Source organism: Sturnira hondurensis, unplaced genomic scaffold (genome assembly GCF_014824575.4).
Source record: "Sturnira hondurensis isolate 20B ecotype Veracruz unplaced genomic scaffold, ASM1482457v3 Scaffold0022215, whole genome shotgun sequence".
Taxonomy (NCBI): Eukaryota; Metazoa; Chordata; class Mammalia; order Chiroptera; family Phyllostomidae; genus Sturnira; species Sturnira hondurensis.
In genome coordinates this window covers 4,939,001-4,958,225 of record NW_028094846.1, presented here as the reverse complement: position 1 = coordinate 4,958,225, position 19,225 = coordinate 4,939,001, and the positions used below count along the sequence as shown (strand labels likewise).

The window sequence follows — 19,225 nt, the reverse complement described above, 5'->3', positions numbered from 1 at the left end:
GAAGGAATGCAAACGGGGTTCTTCTCTGATCCTTTTGCTCTCAGGTCCAATGTCTTTCCTCAGCCCCTCCTGACCACCCCCACCCCCAAGCACTTCTCGGTGTCCGTGTACTGCACTGCACTTAACCCTGTTTCTAATCATGCATCCATTTTCTAGATTAGTGCCTGCCTCTCCCCACTAGATTCCTTGAGAGCAGAGACCACATATTCTACATTTGTCACAGGTGCTCAGCATTTAGTGTGACGTGATCAGAAGGCAGCGAATAAACATTCACTAGATAATGGACAGATGAATGCATGAGAAGTGCCCAAACAGAGGTGGTTAGCCAGGTTAGAGTAGAGGCCACGTCAAGATGAGCAGAGGTTCGAGGAGCCCAGGAATGTAACACCTGGAGGCACTGGTTGGAGGCTTACATTGGAGGCGTTGCGTTTCTGCAGAAAGCATCCCAACTTGGAAGTCAAAAGACGTGGACGCCAGTTCCAATTGCCAACTTGTAAAATTATTAGCCCACTCAGCCCATCCAAGCCTCAGTTGCCTCATATACGGCACGGAGGCTCAGACTAGAGAACCTATAACGTGCCTTCCAGTTATGCACTGCCTTCACCACTTGTTGTGCACCTACTATGTGCATTGCATTGTGTTGCATGGTTTTTAAGGACTCTGACTCTGTTCCTAGAGGCAGGCAGGTGGGATGCAACCAACAGGGAAGGAGTTTTACTAGAACACCCCATTTTCAGTGGAAAAAAAAATAGAGCAAATTTTCATAATTCAAATTCTGAGACTAGGTCCTGGGGGCCTGAAAATGCCCTAAAGTGGTCAAAGCAGGGGAACACAGGATTTTAACAGCAGCATAAAAACTTGAAAGTCGTTGAGAGAACGCAGATCCATCATGAGGTTAGAGAAACCAGAAACTAAGCGGTGAGGAGTGAAGGCAAGCATTTGATACTGGCCATAGAGACTAGAAAGATTTCAGTACTCTGATGGCCCCGTAACTTCTCCACCCCAACCCTCAGTCAATGCTGAGGAGACAAGAGAAAAATGGCAGCCGGGGGCCGTCGAAGGAGGAAGAGCAGGCAGGGCACCAGGGGACACAGCCTTTGTCTGTCTTGTTTACCACCCTGTCCAGGACTGAGCATGGTCTTTGGCTCACGGTTTTTTGTGGGTCCCCCCCAAATAAATAAATCAGAGAACCTATCCATCATGAGCTGTACAAGGCAGTACCCAGGGCCTTCCATTAAACACATACAGCAGACCGGGGTGGTGAGTTAATGATTGAAAGAATGAAAGATGAAATTTCCACCAAAATAATTATGACATCTTTAAAATACGCCTACTTGCAGGTTAAAGCAACTCCCACCTATGTACTTGGTAATTTAAAAAAAAACCCATAGAGCCGCTAACGCTTCTGGAAAAAATGAGCATTCCTTCATTCCTAAAACAATTAGCCCCCAATAATCTGTATATACAACCCCACCAGAAAGCAGGAGGCACACGAAGTTGCTTGGCATGAATTCTCTTAAGTAATGCTAAGACGTGGGCCAGCTTCGACAGCCAGAAAAAACGTTCACGGTTTACTGTTAAGGTTCATTTCATTGGTCCAGTTCCGAGCCATTCAAAGAGTTTCCAAAGACATTCACCTCGGGAGACAGTTTGTTTTGGGCCAAGCGAAGCAGTCTGTTTTGTACCAAGTCTTCCTCGGCTGCTTTGTTTAGCAACGGGCTTCAACCCCTCCTATTGAAACGCGGCAGCTTGCCTCACTTAGTGTTTATTGAAACAGTGTTGTGTGTGGGCGGCGTGTGGTTACCATTTCTGCTTCCAAAGCAAAGGGAAAGATGGAATGCCCGAAGTCTTGCTAGTAGCTGCAGGGATGGACCGTTCAGTGTTTTGGACGAGGACAACTTTTGTAAGAGAGTCCAATGAGAGCCCAGGGCGGGCGGCACGGAGGGGCAGAACCGGCCTCGCTGGGAGAGAGGGCAGGAGAGCTGTCCATGCCTCCCAAGAAGGAAGGCCTGAAAGTTCATCTGCTCGCACTGGGTGCACTGGTTCTTTTTTTAAAATATATTTTATTGATTATGCCATTACAGTTGTCCCATCCCCCCCTTCACTCCCCTCCACCCTGCACACCCCTCCCCCACCATTCCCCTCTTTTGTTCATGTCCATGTGTCACAAGTTCTTTAGATTCTGTATTTCCCATAGTATTCCTGCCCTCCCCCCTGTCTATTTTCTACCTACCGTCTATGCTACTTATCCTCTGTACCTTCTCCCCCCTTCTCCTCCTCCCACTCCCCTGTTGCTAACCCTCCATGTGATCTCCATTTCTGTGTTTCCTGATCAAGCTGTCCTCTTGGTTTGCTTTTGTTTTAGGTGTGGTTATAATTGTGAGTTTGCTGTCCTTTCACTGTTCATATTTTTTATCTTCTTTTTCTTAGATAAGTCCCTTTAACATTTCATATAATAAAGTCTTGGTGATGATGAACTCCTTGAACTTGGCCTTATCTGGGAAGCACTTTATCTGCCCTTCCATTCTAAACGAAAGCTTTGCTGGATAGAGCAATCTTGGATGTAGATCTTTGGATTTCATGACTTGGAATACTTCTTTCCAGCCCCTTCTTGCCTGCAAGGTCTCTTTTGAGAAATCCGCTGACAGTCTGATGGGTACTCCTTTGTAGGTGACTGTCCCCTTATCTCTTGCTGCTTCTAGAATTCTCTCCTTCATTTTAATCTTGGCTAATGTAATTGTGATGTGCCCTGGTTCTGCGTATTCACGGTGTGAGGCCGGCCTTGGCATGGGTTGGGGGCGGGGGCGGTCCAGCAAATTGCTGGGGGACTTGGGCACGTGGGGTGAGGCTGGAGCCCCCCTCGAGGAAATACCTGGGTCCTTCTGCCCTGCCCCCATCCCTCCTCGGATGGGAAGTGCGGGTTAGCCAAGTGGGAAGCCCGTGTGAGCCAGACTGGGTCTACGGAGCCCAGGGCCCTCCCCTTCCTACGCTAAAGCCCGCCTCTCCCTACCACAGTCCAGGACTCTGTCTACTGAACCGTTACCCTGGCCCATTCCAATCAGTGGTCCTCCAACTGGATGGCTGAGTCCCCTTGGACAAGGGACGTGTGTGAACGCGGGGCTCTGCGTCCCACACGGAGCTACGTTCCCAGTGTGTTTCCAGATGATGCTGACAAGGCTGGTCCTGGGGCCAGACTCTGAAAACCGTTCTCCCCATTTAATTTTGCCCTGACTTTACTTTGGCAATTCAATTCACTTGTCAGGTAACATAGGAGCAATGAGAGGAAGTGCTGGGGTTCGGGGGGAACTTAAGAAGGATGAAGAAATACGTTGATATCATTGGGAATGAGACAGTTTTAGGTTTGTTCTGTAAAGATGAGGTCCTACGTACGGCATGGAAGCTTTCTTGCTGGTCGGGACCAGAAGAATGGCCGCTTGCTTAGGAGAGCTCATGATTGCTTGGGGAAGTGACGGTACGTGTGGAAAGCAAGCATCTCTGAACGTGCCCCCCAAACTCTCATCTTTGGGCAGGATATGGTTCAAGTCCAACCTAACTAGCAAGGTGGACCCAGATTACAAAGAGAAGAACAACACCCTCAAAAAACGATACACCAAGATCGACACTTCTAAAAAGAAATGAGAGCTGTCTAATAGGGTAGTTTCTTGCAGAAAAAAAATACACAGTAGGCTTCTTTTACACCAAGTTCTACTTGTTCAATAAAAAGCTTGGAAACGTCACGGCCTCAGAAACTCGGTCTCACGTCCTCACATTTTGGCTCACGGGAAGGTTAATGAATACATGTCAGGTTTCTAGGAGACTCAAGAATATTATATCATCTTGGCCAACATTTTTATCTTATTGATGAAATGGGCCAAAAAAAAAAGAGGAAGGGTTTGTCTATTAAACCACAAGCAATAAGACACTTCCTTTCTTTTGGCTACACCTGGTGAATTTGTTTAAAAAGAAAGCCAAAGAGACCGAAAACTACTTCTGAGTTTTTCTGAATCATGAAGAGCGCCTCTCCCTGGGGACTCTTGGGAACTGGAAGCCGGAGCGAAGCTGGAGCGAAGCCGGGCAGCCGCGGCTCTGGCGGCATCGGGGAGCTGGACTAGGGGTGCCCGCGTGTATCTCTCCACCAGGGACGGAAGTCCCAGCTTCTCCGCCGCCCTCTGACTTTATCCTTGCATCACTTCTCGAAGTTTCAGGCACGGACGCCAAGTTTGTCATTCGAGCGACACTGTAAACTTCCTACGTACTGAGACGGCACCCCATCCTGCTTAAGGCAGCACCTGCAGAGCACAGGGTCCGGACCAGCAGAGAGAACGTGAGTGACAGAACACACCCAGAGCTAAGTCAGACGCCAGGGCCCCGCCCGTGAAAGGACGGGAGGGCAACTAGCTATGACCAGGGACTTCCTCCTGTGGATGTCTGCTCTGAGAGAGCTTATGGGGCATAGTATTTTTTTAATCCTTACGCAAGGATACATTTATTGATGAGAGAGAGAGAGAGAGAGAGACAGAGAGAGACAGAGAGAGACTGGTTGCTTTCCATACACGCCCCGACCAGGGACCAAGCCCACATCCTAGGTAGGTGCCCTGACCAGGAATCGAACCTGTGACCTTTCAGCATGCAAGATGACACTCCAACCAACAGAGCCACACCAGCCAGCGTGGTGGGGGGGGGGGGGCGGCAGCACTTTAAATGTCAACACTGTATTTGCACTTTGCTGCTTATGTTGAGTGTGTATGCACCAGACAGGTTTGACACGTGTAGAAGGTATAAGGGTCTAAGTTCAGAAAAATGCTGTGACAGTCACGGCTTTGTCCCCATGGAAGACAACACTTTGTGACTTCCTGGGAGGACAACTATAGGATGGGACCCAGCATGTTCTTGGCCTTTTCAGCCTTAGTAAGAGTGAGCCAACGCTGTCCATGAATAGTTTACGTAGATGTTGGAAAGAACACAGGACTTGGAGTCCATTTAAAGAGTTGAAGGAACCCTCTAATGTGACTCTTGCTGCGTGTCGGAGCCAGAATTTCTTTCCCCCGTGAAAACAACCCGTGACTTTATACTGCATGTCATTGGGAAAGAATGAATCGATGGATGGAATTTGAAATAAGAACATGAGGAGAAAAACAGACCATAATTTTTATTTGATGGTACAAATAAACCTATACTATCCCGTATAAATTAGTCTCTGTGATAAATGGCAACGGGGTCTACCTTGGCAGTCTTTCTCTGCATTATCTTAAACATCTAACTTGGACTTCACCCACAGGCATGGCACGGATACACCCGCCTGGGTGGGAGGGAGCCGAAGGGTTGATTTGCTCACATTAACTCCGCTCAGTCTGTGACTCGTAAAAAGGGTTTCACAATAGCATTCACCCAGACAGGGTTTTCAATAGAGTAAACCGAGAGAGAGAGAAGCCGCTTAAATTGCTTCTGAAAACACATAAAACATCGGGCCAATTCCAACATAAATTTCCATTAAACGTTGCATGTTAACTCACTTTGTAGTGTTTCACCCTCGCTGATGTGTCGAGGTCGGGTGTGGAGACGCTGAGGGACAGGGACAAGAGAGGCCCTGCCCAGGAGTTTCTAGTGGAGAAGGGGGGAGAGCCACGGCAACAGTGACAAGGGTGGGACAGTGTGATGACAGGATGATGCCTGGGCCATCGGAGGGACACCTGGAGTCTCAGCCTGGAGCTGGAAAGAGGCTGGGGATTGGGAAGGACTTCCCGAGCCGGGGAGGGTGGAGGGGGCTGGGGGTCCAGAGGAGGACACACTACGTGCGAAGGGAAGAGACTGTCAGCTTGAGAAATCGAGCGTCTCTCATCCTTTACCCTGGGGTCTCAGTTCCTGGGCTAGCTCCAAGTCCTAATTTGTAAAGCAGGTGACTCAGAGGGTTTTTAGCTGAATCAAGATACGATTGCTAAAAAGCATTACTTTTGAGATGACCTTTTTATGTTTAAACCTCTGTACTGGATCCCTGACAACAGATGTACTGGGGAGAGAAAAAAGACCAAAAGATGCCCCCCCCAAAAAAAACGCAGAAGGTATGAGAACTGCAGCGAGAAAGCTACACGGGGAGAAAGAATATGATTTTTAAAGAGAGGCGCACACACAGGGGCTATGGAGCAAAGTCAGGCACTGAACCTTCCCACGACTTATCCCTTCTCCCTGTCTCTCTCCCCCTCCCTCCCTCTCTCCTCTCTCCTCTCTCTCCTTTGAGAAACCCCCAAAGAGATCTCTAAGGACTTACATGCTGTAGGAACCTAGTCCCACAGATGGCAGCTGGAGTAACACTATTTCTATTTCTCTGGGCTGTCTTCTGTCCTCTGCTCCCTGCCTTCCCTGCACCCCCCCTCCCCCAGCCCCAGGCACCTGGGGAAGGGGCTGGCCGGCTTGCATCTGCGAGAAGGAGGGGGCTGGGAAGGAGGGGTTGGGAAGGAGCTCCCTCGAGAGGCAGGCTCCCACTTTGGGGATGCCCAGCCCTTCGTCCTCTGGAGTCGGGGAGAAGCAAAAAAAGCGGCCAGGGTGGGGAAGAGAAAGACATCGCCCCGAACCTCTGTATAAAAATGAACCTTCCTGCTTGCCTCGGAGCTGTGGGAAGGCTTTTGCCTTTTTTCCAAGCAGGAGTGAGACCCCCCCAGGCCTGAGATTCTGACGTGGGCCTCCCTTCAGAGTGTAAACCGGGAATTAGAAATATTGATGGAAAGAGGGACTCTCCAATGCCTTCTATTTTTTGAAACGAAAGAAAACAGAGCGTGAGGCATTTGAAGGTTTACGTCGCACCAATGCTTCATTTCTGCCCAACCACGACACCTGGTGAATTAAAAGGCCAGTTTTAAAAGCACCGCGCGTATCTTTAGAGTCACGGACACCAGTCCCAGGGGCAGACCTGGAGACAAAGAGCAGCCCTGGAGTGCCGGCAGTCCCAGCGATTAAACAAAATGCCAGCAGGGGGAGCTCTCACACGCCGTAGAGCTCCGATATCCAAAACAAATCTGTCGCAGGCAAACAAAAACAGAGGGGCCGTGTGCCTCTGCTGAGCTGCCATCTCAGGGAACAAACATGTGACTCAGTCCAATTAAATGCTCAGCGTGAAGCCAAGGATGAGCCTGGCGAGGCCTTCTCCTGCTCTGTCCATGTTATCTGAGGCAGCTAAATGGGGGCGCTCATCAGCTCTTGCAAAAGACGGGGCAGGAGGCTGATTTTGGGGGTGATTCTCAGCCTCCTCAACTGGTTTATTGTCTCTAAATGTGTCCTTGACCCTGGTTCCAAAAACCACATTTTCTTTGGTGGCTGAAGGCGCTACAAAAACTCCCAACTGTTCCGTCTCCTTTTACTCAGTGGCTGGTTGGGTTTTTTTTTTTAAGGAGGGAAACGCTGTGTTTGTAAAAAATCGGTGCTAAAAGGACAAGGAATCCTACGTCCCCTGGGCCATGTTAAGAGTCTGCAGAAAGAATTAGAGATTTCTAACACACACACACACCAACTGGAACACAAAGAATTTACTCAAGCAAACAGCGAGGGGTATATGAATTTAACAGTTCTCCGATCTGTAGGGTGAGTCCTTACGTTTTGGACGGGGTGGTGGGAGCTGGCATACTGGGCGCACGGGGTGATCAGAATCACTGAACCTGCAGGAAATTTGCTCCCTATCCCTTTTCATCTCGTGCCAATAAGAAGTCAGACTTTTTGTTTTACACCTTAATGGCATGCCCACACTTAAAATTTTTATACAAGCTCCTACAGAAACTTTAACTGGGCCCATTCAGACCCAAAGTCACTAAATAAAGCTAGTCTAGACGGAAAAATCTATGAAAACCATATGTCTTTGAGGCATCTGTCTTACAAAACCCACCATTGTCCTGCAGAAAGACTTCACCAAATATGCTTTTGGGGAGCACACTGCTCTAATAGGCGTGGGGGACGTGCTGAGGGAGACGCCCCGACTTGCATGGCGAAAGGAGCCCCAAACTGTTTACGAGTGAACGGCGCTCCTTTGTCTGTGAACACCACGGACAGGGAAGGCAAAAGGTGGATGGCATTTCAATTTCCACTATTCTCCAAGGGGCCGAACACGCTGAGTTCAGTTCCCCTACGCTCCGGCAGGGCGTTCCACGGGGGAGCTCAAAGCAGCTCCGTTCCCACTCCCGGAAAACTTTGTTGGATGGTGGCGTCCGTGGAGGGGGCCAAAGAACCAGAACATTTTCTTCTGATTGCTACCTCATCCTGCTGGCCCGCCAAAAGCAGCCAGGAGGCAGGTGTCGGACCTATGAAACGAAGGCAGTCTGTCCTAAATGATCGGGTGTAGGGCCTGGCTGGGAGCCCCAGGGAGTCGGGAGGACTGGGGTGCAGAGCAGGGGGCGGTGCACATGCGCCAAAGGGGGAAAGCTCCGAAACCTTGCTTTTCCCACTTCAGGCTGCTTTCTGAACAGGAGGTGATGGTCCGCTCCCTTCGTTATTCTAGCTACAACACCTATTTTTACATTTCAGGATGCACTTTACCGAGTGCTATGAAATGCATAGGAAAAAAGCAGAAAATCAAACTTCACTGATTAAAAATAACGTTTTAACTGAAAACCGCACAGTCTACGGGCACTACAGGAGTGTTGATGAATCTTGAAGGTTCCTCGTGACCCTGAGGAATATTGTCCTCAGGCATCTTGCTCTCTGGGGGGAGGGTGCTTCGGGGCAAAGCAACAACGGTTACTGGCATGAGCGTGCTGTTCGGTCACCTGGGAGACTACGAATGAACGAACAGAGTACCTCAAATAGCCACTTCAGGAGACGCGGTCCGGGCGGTGGGGGGGAGGAGGCCAGAACAGTTACAAAGAAAGAAACTTATACGTTGTAATCAATCACGTACTAGAGTTTTAAGCACAAGTGAGAAACACTATTTCGACATGCTTATTCAAAAACGCTGTGCTGTAAAATGAGTTTTCAGTATTTTTATTAGTTTTCAAGGTTATGATGGTAATGGCGGTCATTTAAGAGTGTTGGAAATATTAAAGCAAATCAGGCAATCACAGCGACATCTTTCAGGACAGTTTCCTACATGGGGCATTTAATGTCGTTAAAGTCTAAAGGGATTGCTCTGGCCCATGGATTTCCGTGCCCAGCGCTCTGATACCACTAGTGCTAGAGCTAAAACTCCACGTTGGCTCCCCCGCCCCCCAAAGGGTATGTGGCTTTACTCTGACTTCAGCCCCAGATATGTGGGGGCCAATTATGGCAGCGGTTTCTCTAGTTAACACGTTGACTAATGTTTCCATAACTTCCACCCCAGGAGACGATAATTAAGATGGAATTGGCCTCACATGAAGTTTTATTATTTTAGTTATTAAAATATTTTCCAACACTACTAAGAGGCAAAAATAAATTCTGATTGTTTTAAATATCAGTAGATTTTTTTTTCTTGAGTTTTTATGGCTTCTCGCCCATGGCCTAAAGGTAGAGCAGTGGGCAGACTTCTGGCCAAGGCCCTTGAACGTGACACTGTGGGGAGATTTATTCACGGGAAAACTTTCATTCACTCTTAAAATTAACATTGAGAGTAATCCTAATATGAGCTTGAAAAAATACGCACGGGACAGAATAGATCAAATATCCACTCCCAAGTGGAATCATTTCATTTGGGCCTCCGCAAGCCTATCTCATCTCCTACGCTCAGAAGAGGTCTCATTCGAGAAGAATGCGATAGTTGTGGACCAGAATAAATTCAGAGGAAGCCGCCTCACGGGAACGTGAAACTAAATACAGGCAGTCTTCACACGGTGGAGGCCATCGGTAAAATCAGGACGTTTTCTGCGCCGTATTCAAAGCCGCCTGAGTACTACCCTCACACCCGCTCCCTCCCTCTTGGTTTCCGAAACCGCCAGAGAAACTTGGGGGTTCTACTGGTGGTGGCTTGTCTACCTGACGGTTAGGCTGGTCTTGACCTTATTCGCCTTCTCAGCTGGTTCATTCGCCCTTCCGCAAAGACAAAACAAACCAAAAAACCAGGGAAGGAATGGAGCTTCTGTCTACATTTTCTACCAACTCACTGGGCCATTAGAGCAGAATTGACATCTTATCCCATTTCTCTGGGCTCACAGGGAAGTGCCGACTCTGCGGAGACGCGGGGTTCTCCGTGTGCCTGCGCCCCTTACGCCGCGGAGGCCCGGGGGCCATGGATGATGAGTGATGGAGGACTCCGCTACTTGCCACACGGACTAAGCATTCCTCCCGATCCTCGGGCGGAACGGGGCCTTTCTACAATTTATGCGAGCTCTTCTCATTCTGACTGGAAAACAGGGGTGGACATTCCCTAGTGTTTATGGGAACAGTTAAAAAATACTTCCAGAAATTAGAGCACTTGTTGTTTGCGGCTCTGTCTGCCATGTGGTTCGGATAGCTCGAAAGTAGCCAGAGGAGAAGAAAGAACCAGGCCACGTGGAGGGACGCCCAAATACCTTGTGGCTTCGGACGCCGTCCGGGGCCGCATTTCTTCTATTTTTGGTCAGACTGCCTGCATGACCTCAACGTCCCCTCAACACCGGTCACGTGGCGTCCATACACACGCAAGCAGATTCTCCCAACACCGTCCCCTGCCCCTGCCCCTGCCCCGAAAAATCCCGGCCAGACCGAAAGGGTCATATTCTTTTGGCAACAGCGTTTGGTAGGCAAGATGGAGTCCATCTGGCAATGAACGGGTGTAAACACGTGTGTGGAGGTGGAGGGTCCCTCCAGCAATGGTGACAAGTGTGTTGGCTCCGGTAAGCCAAAGGATGTCGGTGTCGGGCAGGTCAGAACCAGCAATCCACCTCCAACAGCAGACAGAGGCCACCAAGCCCTGAGTGAAAGCCTCAGCAATTTCCTCACAGTGCGGGAAGCAGGCATTTCAGGCCCTCTCTGAGGGGAAGAATGAGCACCTCCATCTTCATGTTTAATTTCCTGGCTGTTCGTGGGCTAAAGCAACTCCAGGGATCCCAGGCCCACGTCCAGTCTCACGCTGCCAGGCTACGGTGGAGGGAAGGAAGAGGCGTCTTGTGGTTCATTTGTATACTTTGCTGCTTGGAGAAAGTGTAAGGGTGAAAAAAGCCAGGAACCGTGTTGTGCCGTGAAACCTGGAAGTCACTGAAAAATACACCATTTCGACCTCCCCGTGCCTTTCCAGACTCGAAGGCGTTCCCTGTACTCTCAGGGGCCCGGCTCGCGGGTCCTGAGACTGTGTCTGCCGACATTGGGTAGAACTCTTTTTTCTCCAAGCTGAGAAAGAAAGTCGACGTGTGCAATGTGTAGGAACGTTCAGCAGATTCTGAGGGACGACAGTTTGCTGCCAACTGGCTACCGGAGGAGCAGTCATTGCTGTGTGCATTTTTCGCTGGTCAGTGGCCGCACTGCCAGACGCCCATCCTGGCTGTCTTCCTCTATCGACCAGGTGAAACCCCGGCCGGAACTGGGTGCCTTGCGACTCAGGAAGGCTTTGTCTGCAATGGTTGAAGCTTAGGAATTCAGAGCCCCAAAGAGGACAAGGCCAGAGCCATCAGCTCTTATTTGTCCTGGGACCAGGCAGCAGTCGTGTCCAGTGAACTTACTGACAGCTACCACTGGGCCACCCGGGACACAGCACCAGACGGACACATCGTGAGCTCTGCCTGCACTGCTGCTGCTTGTCCTTGGCTTCCTATAGATCCTTCCTGATCTCCCCCTTTTTCTTACTCTCCTGCGACCTCGGCTGCTTGGGGCAGTCAAGTAAGGGACACACTAAAAGCAGAAAGGCCGTCGGCCGTCTCCCTCGACACACGTGCAAAGCCCCCGGATTCCGGGCCTCAGAACGCAGGCGGTTCCGTTCCTGGGCCTCGTCTACACGGCACCAGCCCCTCCGAGCTGTGGCGGGAGGCAGGCAGACTCGAGTTCGCTGGACCCAGGCTCATCTGACTTCCCCTGAGATGGGACTGAAACCGAGGTCTGAGGAGAAACGCTTGGGCACTCCCCACGGAGCCGCCTCTGCGAAATGCGCTGTCACCACCAGCGTCGCTGCGGAACTGGAAGGACCTTGTTGGGATAGTTAATTGAGGGGCTTAGATTAAACTGCACATTTTCTTGAGTGAACAGCTTGCGGCCAAATTTCTGTTTTCATCCAAATATATTAAGCACCATGACAACTCATGTTAAACCTGCAACGAATTACCAATTACATTTGGGATTTGGGTAACAAATCTTGGAATACAGTAGCCTCAGGAGATGCCTTAAATTGTAAGAATCAGGAAGAGCAGATTCTCAGACTTGATTCTCTCCTTGGCAGCCATACCTTTAAAAAATCTTTGCTAAAAATAAAAACTGTTCCCCGAACTCTCCAAATACCTAATTGCGGATTTATTTGTTTGTTCTTTGAAGGGGAAGGACGGGGGAGGGGAGGGGAAAGAGAAATCACAAGACAAATTCATCATCTGTCCGAATGGCCCCCAGCTGCTTAGAGGAGTCACCCTCTAGGCACGCTGTGCTGGAGGGAGCAGGTCGGGTCGGTCCCAGGACATGACTGCGGGGGCGTGGGACACAGGCCGGGCACACGAGCCGCTCAACTGTCCGTGGACCTGAGCCCCCAGGTCAAGGTTCGGCAGCTTCACCCTTCACGGCACCAAACCTTGAGGTTAGGGATGCAAAGACACACTTGTAAGCACCGCAGGTTCGTCCCTACTCAGACTGTGCGTGTGTGTGTGGGGGGGGGGGGGGGCTGAGATAACAAAACAGGAGAAGGAGCCCTTGCCCGTAAGTGAAAGGGACTCTGCGTTACCTGTGAATCGACATAGAAAACATGTGAAGGAGATGGAGCCCAGAAGGGTATCCAGGATGAATGTTCACCACGAGGTTAAATGGTGAAGAGAGCCAAATGGCCTTTTATCTCCGCAAGAAACAGGATATGAGTCTCTGCGTGGAGGGATTTCTCTGTCTCTGCCGTGGTGGTTTAGTGCTAAGTTGCCCAGCATGTGGGGCTGTGATGAGGCTCCGTGTGTGCCCTGCAAAGTCGGGGAAACCGCCCACGTCACGGAACCTAAGTGGGGACCCAGGGTCATGTGTGCAGCACAGGACGCCAGCTGCCTCAGGGGGGCTCCGCAAAGACTTTGAGGGGAGCTGTGCTGGGTTCCCAGGCCGAGTTCCTGTCACGTGGCTGAGCTGGAGGACGGGCCAAACCCTTTCCTATGATTCAGTTTTGCCATTTTCAAAAGACATCACCAGCCTCGGTGAGGACTGTGGTTGTAAGACAGTACGTCTATTTTTCAACATTCTTAAAAATAGAAGGTGGAGTGATGAGGTCAATGAAGTTTGCTTTTCCTTGGAGAGGGACCCTTCCTCCCACCCTGATCCCCTTCTGACGGTTGCAAAACAGCTCGGCCCAAGGAAAGGGGAGAAGACAAATGAGTGAAATAATGCCAGAATCAGCTGTTGCCAGGAAAAACACACGCTGATTCAGTTCATTTGTTCCATCAATGTCCAAGGCTGTGATTCCCAATTAACTAATTTTACCAAGTTGGAACCGAAAATAGCTACATCAGCCCTCAAGTTAGTGCTTGGCGAAGACCAGTCGGAGCTCCCAGCAAGAAAGAGAACAGGACCCCTGAGGAGGTGGGGATGTCTGAGAGCACCTTGCTGAACAAGGACGCCACTGGCGGGGATTTTCAGACAAGGTCCAGCCCCTTCACCGGAGTCGTGTGGGGTGATGGGCAACCCAAATGCGCGGGCGATGGAAAACATCCCGCAAATCGGACCTGTGTGCACGCGAATGACTAACGGCAGAAGCATCCACGCTGGTGGGTCTCCCTGGGACTGAGGCGCTCCCCAAGTTGGGGTGGAATTAATTAAAACAGGCGCGCAGTCTGCAGTATTTCCAGCTCCCTCCCTGAAAGGCTTCGCACACATAAACCAGAACAGCTTGGGAAGCTGGGAAGCTCTGGGCCCAAGATGACTCCACCAGCCTGCCCTTCCCGTGCCTTTACGTTGCAAGGAGAGAATCATCTCAGAAACAACAACAAAACAAAACCCAGAACGCTCATGGTTTCCGTACAAGTCAAGCGCTTTCAGTACCTTTGAACTGGGTTAAAATAAAAATATATAGGCTCTTAAAAGTCAAGGTCATTACTTGCTAATGAAGTCTTGAATTATCCAGAAGAACACTGTGCACAAGCTCATGCCCAGTGGGAGAGCCCCTGGCCTCCAAAGGTTCTGTTACAGCTTTTGGGGATGTTAAAGCCCTGCTGGGAGCTAGCGGGACCCCAGCTGTGCTGTCTTGTCACCTTAGGAGTTTCTGGTTCCAGATAAAAGAGGAGAAAGGGCCCCTAACAAAGCAAAGCAAAGAACTGGGGGGTGGGGGTGGGAAGCAAGCGTCCTTCTTGTAAAGCTAAGGGTTGTTTTCCTGGAGATGATGAATAATGGCATTTCAACTTTATGAAGTTTTTAATAGAGACAATGTAACAAATCAAGGAGGGAAAAGAGAAAATACAAATAAATAGAACAAGGTGAAATGTCAACAAGAGCTTCCCTCAACTAACTTTCTTCTTTTCTTTCTTTCTCTTTCTTTCCTTCTTTCTTTTCTTTTTTCTCTCTTTCTTTCATCTTTGTCTGTCTTTCTTTCTCTCGCTCTCTCTCTTTTTTTTTTGTTGAAATCTTAAACCCCATTTCTGGCTTGCATTTGGTAGGATTCCTGCTCTGACTTTTATTAAAAACAGACTTTATGTGGTCAGAATTCTCTAGCTACAGCTAAACTTGAGTAGGCAGAAGGACCCAGCGAAGCTGTTCTTGCTCTCTCGGGTGCCCCCGGCCCCCCACGGGGACTTCTCTCCCAATGGGAGCGAACTGGGCTGGAACTGGGGGGCACAAAGCACGTTCCCCTTCCACTCTGAGTTCTCATTTCTCTGTCACATGTGAGACTGTGCAATGGCAGATCGAGTGAAGTATGGCTCTACCTTGAGAATGTCCTCGAACATCTGAATAACATAACTGTTGTCCTATAAATTCCCCAATGCAGGTGCACAGAGGCTGGTGCCCCCTTTTCTCCAGCTGGGGCTACGGATTCCCACCACGATGTTCGTGTGCGAGCTTAGGGATCCCCGCTCTCCGCCCCCCAGCACACCGGTTTAGCATGGCCCAGTGTCTCCTACGGGTGCTGGCAGGGCAGCGCGTCTGCAGCCAGGAGCGGAGGCAGACAAGCGAGCAGGCAAAGACATGCATGACCATCCTGGGGACAAGCAGCACTGGTGGCTCTGGTTCCTTCTCGTGGCTCAACAGACAAAACGGCCAACTCCCAGGCTTCTGGATGGGACCCCCGCCGGCCTACTCCAACGCCCCGCCCCCAGCGCTCTCCTTACCTTCCTGGCACAATGAGAGGCACTTTTCCAGGCAAGTTGAGGTTTCCCAAAACAGGAACTTAATCTGGCCCATAGTGAGGCTCGGTGCTGACATGCGTGTTTTCTTACGTGCAAGGGGGAGCCTTCGGAACCCTCCTCGGGTGGGGGGGGGTTCAATCTTTCCTCACCCCTCGCACTGAGAGTGCCCAGAGACGTGTTCTGTGGTCAGAGGGGGAGTGCAACTGACATCTAGTGGGCAGAGGCCAGGATGCTGCTACCCATCCTAAAACACACAGGGCAAGCACCCTATAACCAAAACGTCAGCAGTTTGAGGTTGAGGGGCCCTGGTGGTGTGGTTGGGGGATGCGGCTCTGCAGTCAGGCTGCTTGGGATCAAAGCCAGGCTCCTCCAGGGCCTGCCTGGTGGGGCAGCCTCAGCCAAGCTGTTTCCCGATGTGCCCTGTCTGCAAAGTGCAGAACGGCCCATCTCGCTGGGTCTGTCGGGTTAGACACGAACGTGCCCACAGAGCAATGAGGGCAGAGGCTGGATGCCCTGACAGCACGTTACACGAGAGCTCCCCTCGTTATTGCTGCTCTTACGAGACACGTCGCTCAGTTCCAAATAAATGACAATATAAGCCAAACCTGTTAGGTTTGGAGGAAAAAATACATAGGTGTGAGAATGCAAATATCCTCTTTGATGAGGACCAAAATGATGGTAAAGGTAATGACCACAGGGCTTGCCAGTTTATCGGGCGTTTTCAAACACCTTGTCTCACGTGATTTGGGCAACGGCCTTGTTGAATCTGCGCCTAGTGCACAGGTGAGGGTGTCCTGGCCCAGAGGCAAGTGAGTTGCCCGGGGTCTGTGGCAAAGCAGGTCTGACCCCTCACCCCACCATTCTTACTCCAGGGCCTCCGTCGACCAGTTTCTGAGGCCCCCGGGTTCACAGCACCCGACACCCTGACGATCCAAACACACGTGGGTGCAGTAATCAGAGGGCCAGGGGACCCTGGATTCCTGGGTGAGTGCAAGTCACTTCTGCTACACGCACAGGATGGTCTTCCTCGGGGGACCTACAAATATTTTAACCCTCTGAGTTGAATTTTTAAAGATTAACTTTCTATACAGGCTAATCTTCTTTCCTCTTAAAATCCCTCGTACTGATTTTAAAAATCTAACTCCTTCTATTTTCAAAATCTCTATTCACATTGTACTCTTTAAATTTAAATGCAGGAAGGTGAGGATCTAGCTTTAACTATACGCATGTTTTGAGTTCCGTTTGTCTACCAGCTGCTTTGTTTCACAGTTAAGGCTGAAAATCTGCATATGAATGCCAAAATGTATTATTCAAATGCGCCGTGTCCGACCTCAGCGTGGTCAGGGACCGCACACAGCAACCATTACGCCTACGTAACATTTCCACGCATAGTTTAAAGAAAAACACCTGCAGACTAATCAGCCAGATTTTTACTCTGCCTATATTAATGCTAATGGTGTTGGGTTCAAGGGTCATAGTTCAGAGGGCAGATGGATAATATTCCTTGAAGCCAGTGGTTTTTGAGAATCCCTTTGGTAACAGAGAAGGGGAAGGCTAGCGGGTGATACGCCCGTGACCTTGGAGCACGCAGCTTGCCTCCTTCACGTCAAAGCTCTCCATCAAATTCTACAAACAGCTGCCAAAGTGTCAATCATCTGGACCCGGGTTTCTCAGATCCCAGTTTGCGCCAGACAATAGAGGAGAGGTTTGGACCCCATTTTGGTTTTTAAACGGTGTAGAAGCTTAGCGATTTCCCCAGGATTCCCCTGCCAGATGAAAACTGCAAACATGGACGGCAACACCTCTGCCACTTTCTTTTTCCAGTACCTTTTGTCTGTCGAGCTGCGAGAAGGGGACCGAAGAGCACCCCCCACTGTCCTCCGCGCAGCGAGCACACTTACCTGGGGACGCTGGGAGGGGCCCTGGTGGGCCGAGAGGGAACTTGCGGAGGGGCTCCGAACGCGTCGTTGCTGTTGGGGAAGGGAGGCAACGGGCCTGGCCGGAATGGAACTGGGGGCGCCCCCGAGTGGGGCCCCGGGGAGGGGATGGCGGGAGCGGGCCCTCGGCCGGACGCAGGCCGGGTCAGGGGGGCGCTCAGTGTCGGCCGCCTTTGGGTGGTGGGGCTCGGCGGGGGTGACCTGGGGAAAGAGGCCGGCAGTTAACCCACTCCTACGTTCTGTCTGAATTCACCTTAAAAAAATACTTTGTAACTTCCTGGTTGCTTTCTAAAACTTATTTCTTGACTGAGGTGCTTAGATCCACATTAGGAATGTTACAAGGTATAAAAGCCTAAATGGTGAGAAGGAAGTTTCCCTTCCCCACCCCTTCATTCTGCAGAGGCAGCCAAGAGTATTTTCTTTTTAACTATATTCTACAGTCATTTCTCTCTCTCTATAAATTCCCTTTTTTTACATAAACATTCTATAACTTTTTTTCTCACGAGCTTCCCAAGAACCTGACTATCTTTTCATTCTGGTACTTAGAGAACAGGCTTACTCTTTTTAACAGCTGTGTAATATTCCACCGGACAGAGGTGTGGTGCTCGTTTTTGACAGGAGTTGGGATGATCTGACCCACCCCCTCTCTCCTTCCTGAACTTCAATACACAGTGTCCTCTTTTTCCCAGCAAGGTCCAGGGGAGCACTCGCAGCCAGCGACGTCGGGGGCCACGGGCCACCCTCCTACCTGCGGGAGTGCAGGATCCAGGAATCGTCCACGGGAGGCGGGGCGGGGGTGAACGTCGTGGAGGTGTTGATGTCGCCGATGATGGCCAGGGCTTCTTTCAGGGCCTGGTGCATGCGCAGCATCTCGTCCCGGCGCTGAGCCTGCTCGGCCGACTCCTCCATCAGCGTGTTCTGGTCCTCGGAAGAGTACAGCTGGGCTAGGAGCTCCGAGTTTATGAAGTCTTTCACCTGTCGGCCACCACAGAAAAGAGGGACAGGGGTCAGTGGGTGACTGGACGGCAGGGACTGGGTCAGCGCCGGTGGACAGAGTCCGCAAAAGTCCACCCTGGGAAAAGGGCCGTGTGGTGCGCCTGTTCACTCCTTCTGTCTGCATCATCCTCCCAAGGCGCGGACCCCTGCCCATGAGCCCTCCCCCACCCCAGGGCTGTTGCCAGGAAAGGAGAGCATAGCACGGATTGGTTGAAAAAAGACCCCACGCTGGTCCACAGCCTTGCCTGGGGCTGCCTGGCTTCCAGGAGAGGGAGGTGCCACAGGCAGGCAGCAGCGGCAGCTCCAACGGGAAACAACCTCTGTCCTGACACAGGTTACCCGTTCCCCGGCATTCCCGGTCCCTCCCTGAGCTTTGACCAACGTCCCTGGAACACGACGAAGGCCACAGGTTTCAAGGTATGCTCAGAAGTGGGACTACCACGAGTAGTAAGTGCCGAGCCACCGATCGTTGGGTGAGTTCGTTTACCAGGAAAGCGGCGCAGCCTCTGCTTTCCCCAAGTTTGCAGGCCGCGCCCCTTCACAGGAAGGAGGACTGACCGGGGGCCGTGTGGCTGACAGGTCAAAGCAGACCACACAGCGAGCGATCTACGCGGGGCACAACAAGGAGGGAGGGGGAGCCAGCTGCCTCACGTCACAATGTCCACGATGCCACTGATTTTAAGACACGCCACTATTTTATGTGCTACAGAAAAAAAAAAAACCATCGCCAATTAAAACTTTGTGAGCCAGCATGGATGGCCCTGGAGAGCATTATGCTAAGTGAAATAAGCCCGTCAGAGAAAGGCAATACCATGGGATTTCACTCAAATGTGGAATCTAATGAACTAACTGAGCTAACAAGGAAAATGGGGACAGACTCCTGGGCAGAGAGCAGGCTGACAGCTCTGGGGTGAAGGT

The 19,225-nt window shown here is 50.8% G+C and overlaps 1 protein-coding gene across 12 annotated transcripts in view; it reads right to left on the bottom strand.

The window, feature by feature from the left end:
* The window catches only part of DNM3 (dynamin 3), a 383,116-nt gene that overhangs the window by 11,951 nt on the left and 351,940 nt on the right, over positions 1-19,225 (bottom strand). For 10 of the 12 annotated variants that reach the window (XM_037035176.1, XM_037035187.1, XM_037035185.1 and 7 more), the window contains 2 exons: positions 18,060-18,286; positions 17,276-17,512 (listed from right to left, as the gene is read on the bottom strand). In XM_037035176.1, the coding sequence (XP_036891071.1) occupies positions 17,276-17,512; positions 18,060-18,286 (464 nt within the window). Of the gene's footprint in view, positions 1-11,940; positions 12,638-17,275; positions 17,513-18,059; positions 18,287-19,225 lie in introns of those variants that run through there. The other 2 variants (XM_037035184.1, XM_037035188.1) reach the window with 1 other exon arrangement.